A 10,000-nucleotide genomic window follows, 5' to 3' on the forward strand; every position below is an offset into this window, starting at 1 on the left:
TCTCTCCTCTCTCTCCCTCCCCTCGCCTCCTCTTTCCCTTTCCTCTCTCTCCCTCTCCCTCTCTCCTCTCCCTCCTCTCTCTCTCTCTCTCTCCATCTCTCTCTCCTCTCCTCCCCTCTCTCTCTCTCTCTCTCTCTCCCTCTCCCTCCCTCCCTTCCTCTCTCCCTCCCTCCCTCCCCCCTCCCTCCCTCCCCCGCCCTGCCCGCCCTCCCCTCCCTCCCTGTCTCCCTCCCTCTGCTTCTCCCTGTCTCCTCCCTCTCCTTCTCCTCCCTCTCCTTCTCCTCCCTCCTCCCTCCTTCCCTCTGTCCCCCTTTATTATGCATGCACGTAGGCCGAGAAATGCCTGCCTCCGCTGTGCTGGGTGTCTTGCCGCGCTATTTCTGCGCGATTGTAATTACCTGCCCGGTAATGCAATGCCTGTGCCTACCTGGCTGCTGTCCGCTTGTCCCGTGCTGGTGTTGGGGGAGAGGGAGAGAGAGCCAGGTGCAGGCAGTGTGGGGGGGGGGGGGGGTGGGGGAGGGCTGGCGGGATTTTATAAAGGGTTGCATGGGGGGTGGGTGGGCGGTTGGGTAGGAAGGAGGGTGGGTGGGTAGGTGGGTAGGAGGGAGGAAAGGAAGGATGGAAGGAAAGAGAGTGGGAAGGAGGGAGAGAGGGAGGTAATGAGAGTAGAAAGAACGGAGGGAATGAGAATGGAAAGGAGGGAAAGAAAGAAAGAAAGAAAGAAAGAAAGAAAGAAAGAAAGAAAGAGCGGGAAGGAGTCAGGGAGAGAAGGAGAGTGGAAAGAGGGGGCGAGGGACTGATTATATATCGGTCATAATTACTGTGATGAAAAAAAAAATCTTGGCATTAAGGTGATTTGAATAGTAATACTAATGCTGAATTTTATACAACTACCCGTAGCAGTAACTATGATAGTGACGATCATCGTTAAAAGGGGTTATACCACTGAAGATGGAAAATTATATAACTAGCAAAAGAAATATATAGTCTGCTAATGGTGTAGGTAATGCTAACGTACTTTAATGGTATTAGTAATGATGGAATAGCACTAGTGATTATAGTGGTAACGCTAATAATGAGAATAAAGATAATGATGGTGATAATATTTTCGCGAAGGGAAGTTGGTGATGTAATCGTAATGAAATGAGTAACGTAACGATAAGGAAATGAGTAATGGTAATCGGATTCATTTGCATAGCATAATTGGTTGCGATTGTAAAAAAAAGAAAAAAAAAAGTTACGGCCACGTCTACGGTGACGATAACAAAAAACAAAACAAAACAAAAACAAAGTAACCTCGCTAAGGAAATAGAGGTATATACAAAAAAAGGGGGAGCAGGGGTGGGGAAGGGGGAGCAGGGGTGGGGAGTGGGGAGTCGGGGACTAGGGGCGGGGAGAGGGGAGCGTGAGAGTGGAGGGGTGGGGGGTGAACACGTGGTGCGTATGTCGTACGATGAGCAGAAACGTCGTGGCGTGGCGTAACTGGGTGGCGGGGAAGAGAGAGAGAGGGGGGGGGGATTGCGTCACCTTGTTCGCCTCCTCCAACTCCGCTATCTCTTATTGCCCCTTTTCTTCGCCCCCCCCCCCCTCTTTCTCCCCTATCCGACTCTCCTTTCGCCGTTTCTTTCTTCACCTTCACTTCTCCTTCTCTCTTTGTTCCTCCTACCTTCCTTCCCCTCCCCCTCTCCCCTCACCTCCCTCTCTCCCCTCCCCTCCCTTCCCCTCCCTTCCCTTCCCCTTCCTTCCCCTTCCTTCCCCTCTCCTCCTCCAGTCATACTTACCCCTCTCTACCCTTCCTACCCCCACCCACCCTACCCTACCCTACCCTACCCTACCCTACCTTACCCTACCCTACCCTACCCTACCCTACCCTGCCCTACCCTACCCTACCCTACCCTACCCTACCCTACCCTACCCTACCCTACCCTACCCTACCCTACCGTACCCTACCCCTACCCTACCGTACCCTACCGTACCCTACCGTACCCTACCGTACCCTACCGTACCCTACCCTGTACCGTACCCTACCGTACCCTACCCTGCTCCCTCTAGAATTAACTGTCTTTGTGAAGTTTATATTTTTTATTCTCAGCTTTATCCTTCTTTTTTAAACTGGTCGTGGATTGAAGATTTGTTGCAGAGAGGGTGTGGGATGTTTGGTCTGTGCATGTGCGTTGCTGCCTTAGAGGATGCTTGGTAAACATTCAACGAACTCGCATGCAAGCAAACTAGCACACGCTCTGACTCACATAAACATATATACGTGTGTGGTTTTTCGCTCACACACACATACACACGCACACGCACACGCACACACGCACGCACACACGCACGCACACACGCACGCACACGCACACGCACACGCACACACACACACACACACACACACACACACACACACACACACACACACACACACACACACACACACACACACACACACACACACACACACACACACACACACACACACACACACACACACACACACACACACACACACACACACACACACACGTACACGCATACACGCGCGCGCGTACAGACGGAGAGATTGAGACTGGGAAGTTAGTGGGTAAATCGAGAGATTATATAGAGTTATATACAGCTCGACAGACGCCCAAAAAAGACCAGACAGACAGACAAATAAACAGACAAATAGGCAAACACGCAGAAAGAGAGAGATAAAGAAAGAAAGAATGAAAGGTGAAAGAGGGAGAGTGAGAAGGAGAGGGAGAGGGAGGGAGGAGGGGATAGGAATGCATAAATACGGCATCTAAGCCCGTGCCAAAGTAAGGTGCGTGTTGGGGTCCGTGTGTATGTGTGTGCGTAGGGTGTGGTGGGCTCCGTGGAGGAGGCGGCAGTCAGTTGTGACGTGGTGGTGGTGTGGTGGCGAAGCGCTGCGCTCGCGGGCTCGGAATTGTGGTACTGTGCTGAGGCTGGTCGGCTCGGGGATTTGTGTTTCGCGTGCGAGGACGGAGGAGGAGAAGCGTCGCGGGCGTGCGGGTGCTATGTGAAGCGACGCCGCTGGCACGCGCCCCGTGTGCCCTCGGAACGCAGCGCCTCGCTCCCTACGGCCGCCCGTGGGTCTGTGAGTGGAGGCTCCGGGTGGGATTCCTGCCGCCTCTCCCCTCGGCGTGTGGTGCATCTCGCCCAGTGTGGCCTCGGCGGCTGTGTCATGTGGATCGGCGAGGAGTGGTGCGCACGTGGAAGCGAGGACCCAGATCGCTTGCACGATGGCTAGTGTGTGAAGTACTTGCTGTGCGTTGGGCCAGCTGGCCTTCCTCGTGACAGCGCGAATCGCGAACTCGCAAGCATTGTGTGCGGTGGATGACAATTGTCGCGCCCTGCTGCATGGATCTAACAGTGATAATTATTTGCGCGAGAACTAGTGCACAAACTGTTCTCCGGTGCTCCTTCGCGCCGGAATTCGCATGAAGAAGGAGTGAGACGTCACCACCGGAGCCGCGCTTGACAAACGTGACCCAGAGGAGTGCAGTCTCTTCCCCTTCACCATGGAGGACTCTGTAAGAGCTGTGTCACACCCATTGCATTTTCGTATGTCAACTGATCGCCATTACTATCATAAAAGCATTATAGCCTACATAAGCATTAGAGGTTCCAGGTTTCCCTTAACATATAGGACTCGTGAAGAAATGTTCGCAGGCAGACGCTTTGGTGAGAGTGTGTCTGCGCTATATAAAACGAGTGTTGGCATGAACTTTTGATCGATCAGTCATGCCTAGTTGAGCCCTCCTCCACCTCTCCCTCCACCCTCCGGTGCATGGCTAAGGATGTTATGCATGGGGGCAGACAATGGACGTATTAAGGAGAATGACTTGCTTGTTAAGGCCATGGTGTTCGCATTAGCGCCGAGGTCATCCCTTGTTTCACGGGGAAATTTGTTGGCCCTATATTGCCGCGTAGGCAGATAATGGGGTCATGTGTAATACAGGCAATTTGTGGGTGCCACGGACTGACATGGGGCGTCTATTGTGGCCCACGCTCTTTGTGGAGTGATCTTTATTGTACAAGTAGACAATAGGGGCCTACACATCTTGTGGTACAAATTGTTTGCAAAGGGCCGTTTGTGGTTCAGGCAGAGCATGTGGCGCATAGTTTCTGATTTGTCTTATGTACGTAAATTGGCCATATACTCTGCTCTGACAAATGCCCTGCATGTCGTGGGGGATGGTAATGTAAAAAATATGTTGTGTGTAATTTCGAGGAAATTGTGGACATCTCAAGTTGTGTTCTTTAAAATATGTGTACTCTGCTTTGGTACAGGCAGGCACAGTAGTCTTTGTGGTACAGTCAGTATGTATGTGCCATGGTGCGCATAGGTGCACTGCATTGAGTGTGTTCAGTTTTATATTTAAAAGGTAATCTGTGTATCATATTGTGGTGAGACAGGCAATTTGGACCGCGTTGTGGCCGAGGCAGGCAGTGTGTGTCATGTTGTTATCCATGCACGCAGACGGTGGCCAGTTTTTGCAGACACGCACAAAGTTCCGTCACGATACAGCCATGGGCTTCTTATTGATCCTTAGCAGCATGTTCTAAATTCTTTGGGGGTATTCCTGTGCAGGAGGCTAGGGATTATACCTGGATTATACCGTAATTGAGGACGAGCATTTTCCTGTGACGTTTTCTCTTCTACCAGCAGCAGTATTTGACTCGTACTTATTTGTTTACGACAGTTACAAGAATCATGTTAATTTCGAAATTTCGAAAGTCACGATTATACTTTAAAAATGTCACTTTAGTCATAGGTTTCCCCCATCATAGGATACCGCTACCCCCCCCCCTCCCCGTGCCACGGTAATAGGTCCCACCCTCTCCCCAAACCCCAATTATAGCTCCCACCCCACCCCCTACCCTTCCCCATCCATTAGTTCTACCCCTTCACCCCACGATAATACCCCATCCCCATACCCCCCCCCTCTCTCACCTTCGCGCGGAATTCCCTGCGTTCGGAAGCCTCAGAATTTCCCTTTTGTTGACGAAAGGTCGAGTTCGGGAGACTCGGCGCGGCGCCACAACTCGATCGGAACGCCGCGACCACAACGAGCCTCGTGACATAATGGCGTCGCTCGGACACTTTCCCCCGAGAGAGACGCATTCGCACGCCTTTTTGTCGACAGAATTTCCCCGAGCGTCACGGAAAAGGGGGGAGGGGGGATTTTTTTCCCCCGTCTTCGCGTGGGTCACGTGGGGCGACCTTTGTGGATGGTGAGAGGAGGGGGGCGAGGTTCGGAAAGCCGTGTGTGTTTGTGTCTGTGTGTGACGTAATTCGATCTCTGGAATTCTAGAGCACGAAAGCTTGTTTCTCTCTATACCAGCGCCCGCACGCTCCACCGAGGGCAAGTGTGAGAGAGAGTTTGTGTGTGTGAGCGAATAGATTGATTGACGGATGGGTGAAAACGATTAATGAGTGAATGACTAAAGGCATGCATGAGGGAGCGAAAAATCAAGTAGTAAAGAGAATGAGAGATTCACTGTCATGAGATTTCTTGCAGGAAGTTTGTGGTTTTGTTTTGTAAATGCGGCAGTGTTCCTCGTTATTAACCTCATTCTCACCACCAACGAATAAGAATTATTTTGTATTGCCATGGAAATAAAAAAAGGAATCCTTTGTTGTACAAAGAGATCCCGCCCCAGGCAACTTCGAGAGGAGCTAAATATACTCGTTACTGCCTTTTCCTCTCGGACACACTGCCAGGCCTCCGCTGTTTAAAATTCGCAGTTGGACGCGGTTAGTCTGTTGGTTCGGCAGGCTGTCTTGCTGTTTTGTCCTTTTTTTCGTCCTCGTCCTCATCGTCCTCCTCCTTCTTCTTCTTCTTCTTCTTCTTCTTCTTCTTCTTCTTCTTCTTCTTCTTCTTCCTTCTCTCCTCCTCCTCCTCTTCTTCTTCTCCTCTCCTCCTCCTCCTCCTCCTCCTCCTCCTCCTCCTCCTCCTCCTCCTTCAACTCCTGCATCTGCCAGATCTGGTCCGAACACCTACACCTGCTTCCCACCTGCCCTGTCCACCCAGCAACACCCCGGCCTGTTTCCCTGCCAACCCACCTGCCTCCCACACCTGCCCTCGCACGTGGCGCAGGCAAGGGCAGAAAGTGGAGGCGGGTTGGGGGCGAAGAGGCAGGGGATGTTGGGGATGAGACGGGAGGGGATGGTGGGCGTGGGGATAGCGTTTACCTCGGCGACGTCGTGGGAGATACTCGTTTCTGATGCATGATGATAGCTGACGCCTAGCTTGCCCGTTTGTCCTCTTGTCCACTTGCCTGCTTGTCTGCGATATGCAAGTGTTTGGCGGGAAAAGCACCCCTCCTCTTGGGCGTTCGTATTGCCGCGTACTACCCGCACGATGGGGGAGCGTTTTCCGTCCCCGCGAGGAGCGCCTTCTTTAAATAGAACACAGAGGCACCCCCTTTTATCTCTTGTTTATGGACGTTGGCACCTTTTCTCGAGGTGTGCGATGAACCTTTTTTTTAATTATCTGTTTTTTCTTCTTCTATTCTCGACGTATGTTGTAGTGAATTTTTTTTCCCCAGTAGGTGCGGATGTCTTGCGCTTCCCTTGGAGACATTTAAACGCGCTTCATTAAACCCCCGTCGGGTGTACATTGTCTGTTATGCCCGGACAATGCTTGGAGAAACAAACAGCTATTTTTCCAGGCGGCTGTTTGTTGTTATGCGTCGGGTGAGAGTTCCGCGCCGGATGCGAAGTTCCCCGCGGGTTGAGGGAAGGCTTTGCATGGGGGGGTGCATGGGGGAGGCAGTGGGGCTCCTTCGCTCTCTTTTGAGCTTATGGGGGGAGGCGGGGGGTGAAGTCCTTTATTCTACTCCCATTTCGAGTACGTAACGCGATAGGGTATTGGTAATGGGTGGCGAGGAATGGGTTTAAGGATTGTGGGAAGTGATTAACGGGTATTGGTTGGCGGGGTGACGGGATGGGTGGCTGAGAAACGGATGACGGTGACGAGTGACGGGCGATGAGTGACTGAGGAACGGGTGACGGGAACGAGAAACGGATGACGGTTATAGGTGACGAGAAACGGGTGACGGTGATGGGTGACGGGCTGAGAAGAGCAACCCTTTCTTCCACCCACGGTTCGGGGACTCGCGCTTAGCGTTACGTGTCTGCACCTGTGGTTTCTTGGGAGTTGAATGTCCTTCGCCTTGTTACATTCCTTGGCGTGTGTGTGTCCTTTCGTCTTCCTTGGCTCTTTTATTATATATTTTTTTTATTGGCCTTGTTATTTTTTTCGCTCTGTCTCTTCCTCGGTTCTTGCTGGGGAAGATACTGTGCCTGTCTGTCCGACTTTGTTTTGTTTATCTCGTTCCTTCCTATCTCCCCCCTCCTCTCCCTACTCCGGTTTTGGTAACCTTTCGGCTACTGGTCTTTTGATTTCTATCCTTGCCATTGTCTGGATATTCGTCGTATGAGAATTTTATGGGGGAAGAGAAAGAGAAGGAGAAGGAGAAGGAGAAGGAGAAGGAGAAGGAAGGAGAAGGAGAAATAGGAAGGGGAGGAGGAGGAAATGGAAAACAAGAAAGGGTGGATACGGTAGAGAGAGAAAGGATAAGGACTAGGACGATTTTAGGCTGTCGAACTCCTGGATTAGTTAACATCTTCCGCAATTTACTGTCACGTTTTTTGTCTCAACGTAGTGATTCACCCTTTCAGAGTCAATTTGTTATATTCGGCTTCTTATGTTCATCTTTGCTCGTTCCTTTGTTGTCATATATTGCGTATTTACCGCCAATTTTTTTTCAAAAACTTGTTCTGTTGCAACCATATCTTGTCACCATATATTCATATATTGCGTACGCAAGTTTTGAGTGCGTTCTAGTTTCTATTTCTTGCGAATTGCTTGATGGTATATCACTATGATACAGCACTTTATAACATACTTTGACACTTATGACATTGCTACATGTATTATTATCAGTGTTAGTGTTATTATCAGTGTTATCCTTCACCCTACTGTTGTAACTAACCCCCCCCACCCCCCACATCTCCATATCCACTTCACACACGCCTCTCTACCCTCTCCACCCCACAAAACCCCAACAAAACCTCGCGTAACCCCTTACTTATACCACCCATACACGGGAATAGTTACAGTCGTACACATCCGTATACACACAAATACACATTTAAACACCTGCACATTCATGCATATCATTTAGTTACATTGCATTACATTAGTCTCACATCCACACTAACACATTCATACACACCCACCTTCACATGTCTACATTCACACACACTTGCATTCATACATATCTACTCGTACACACAGCTACCACACCCGAACCCACAGTCACTTGTAAACCCACACAACCACACCCGGAGCCAATTTCACAATCACCCTCCCCCCTCCACTCGCACTCTTCCTCTTGATCCACACACAGCCTCTCCACTTCACCCACGCCTCCTTCCACCCACACCGCCCTCCACTCCATCCACACCGCCCTCCACTCCATCCACACCGCTCTCCACCTCACCCACGGCACCCCCCCCCCCCATCCATACCACCCTCCATTCCACCCACACTGCCCTCCGCCTCACCCGCACTCCTTTTCTCTCCACCCACACTCCACTACTCCACCCACACTCCACTACTCCACCCACACTCCACTACTCCACCCACACTCCACTACTCCACCCACACTCCACTACTCCACCCACACCCATCTCCACCTCCACCCACACCGCCTGCGCCCTCAGAACAGACACGCATAACCCAAACCAAAGACACCGCATCACCGCTTACTTTTAATCTGTACGACGGCCGTGCATCTTAACCTTATATTCCCCGCTTTCCATTTGTGTCGTTCAATAGGTCGTGTTTCCCCCCTTCGGCAGATGATGGCGGACGTGGACCCGGAGACGCTGCTGGAGTGGCTGCAGATGGGGCAGGGCGAGGAGCGCGACATGCAGCTCATCGCCCTCGAGCAGCTGTGCATGTTGCTGCTCATGTCCGATAACGTCGACAGGTGCTTTGAAAGGTAGGTGCGTGCGGGGGCTCTGTTTGGGGGGAGGGGGGAGGGGTTGGTGCTTGAAGGGGAGGTTTTTTGTGTGTGTTTTTTTGTGGTTGGGTTATGGGTATGTAAGGCACGCACACGCACACGCACACGCACACGCACACGCACACGCACACGCACACACGCACACGCACACGCACACGCACACACACACACACACACACACACACACACACACACACACGCAATTGTATATTTACCTTTACTTATATATTGACACGTATATTTGCATTTTCCTTGTTGTGGGAATAATGGAAATTTCTGCCAAGCTGAGTGAGTGAGTCATCGGAATAACGGGGTCGAGAAGCGTGACAAAGCGTGAAATAGAAACTACACAGAGACTGACGGAGAAGCAAAAAGGGGGAAATGGGAAGTGTGTGTGTGTGTGTGTGTGTGTGTGTGTGTGTGTGTGTGTGTGTGTGTGTGTGTGTGTGTGAGAGAGAGAGAGAGAGAGAGAGAGAGAGAGAGAGAGAGAGAGAGAGAGAGAGAGAGAGAGAGAGAGAGAGAGAGAGAGAGAGAGAGAGAGAGAGAGAGAGAGGGAGAGAGAGAGAGACAAAAAAAAAGCAGATCGAGGTGATTATACAGAGATTAATTGGAGTACACACACAGTGCCTTCACTGTTTTTTCCGAGGCTGAGTGAATGTTGGAATCATTATGCTGCGTTGCAAATTTGTTAGTTCTCGAATGATTATGACTATCGTGTCAAGTGCATCTTCTCCTCAGAAAAAAAGGTTTGGAAAGGAGATTGGATTAGTAAAAAGATTAACACTCCCCTTTCTCCCACACTCCCCCTTTCCCCACACTCCCCCTTCTCCCACATTCCCCCTTTCCCAGCACCCTCTCCTTTCTCCCACATTCCCCCTTTCCCAGCACCCTCTCCTTTCTCCCACATTCCCCCTTTCCCAGCACCCTCTCCTTTCTCCCACACTTCCCCTTCCCCCACACTCCCCCT

General features: G+C 51.1%; 1 protein-coding gene across 19 annotated transcripts in view; it reads left to right on the forward strand.

Annotated features, from left to right (window-relative positions):
• The window catches only part of LOC119574187 (E3 ubiquitin-protein ligase HECTD1-like), a 153,807-nt gene that overhangs the window by 28,110 nt on the left and 115,697 nt on the right, over positions 1-10,000 (forward strand). For 7 of the 19 annotated variants that reach the window (XM_037921291.1, XM_037921298.1, XM_037921308.1 and 4 more), the window contains exons 1-2: positions 2,922-3,527; positions 8,870-9,012. In XM_037921291.1, the coding sequence (XP_037777219.1) occupies positions 3,516-3,527; positions 8,870-9,012 (155 nt within the window). In that variant the 5' untranslated portion in view covers positions 2,922-3,515. Of the gene's footprint in view, positions 1-2,920; positions 3,528-8,846; positions 9,013-10,000 lie in introns of those variants that run through there. The other 12 variants (XM_037921295.1, XM_037921299.1, XM_037921294.1 and 9 more) reach the window with 5 other exon arrangements.

This window comes from Penaeus monodon, chromosome 6 (assembly GCF_015228065.2).
Source record: "Penaeus monodon isolate SGIC_2016 chromosome 6, NSTDA_Pmon_1, whole genome shotgun sequence".
Classification (NCBI taxonomy): Eukaryota; Metazoa; Arthropoda; class Malacostraca; order Decapoda; family Penaeidae; genus Penaeus; species Penaeus monodon.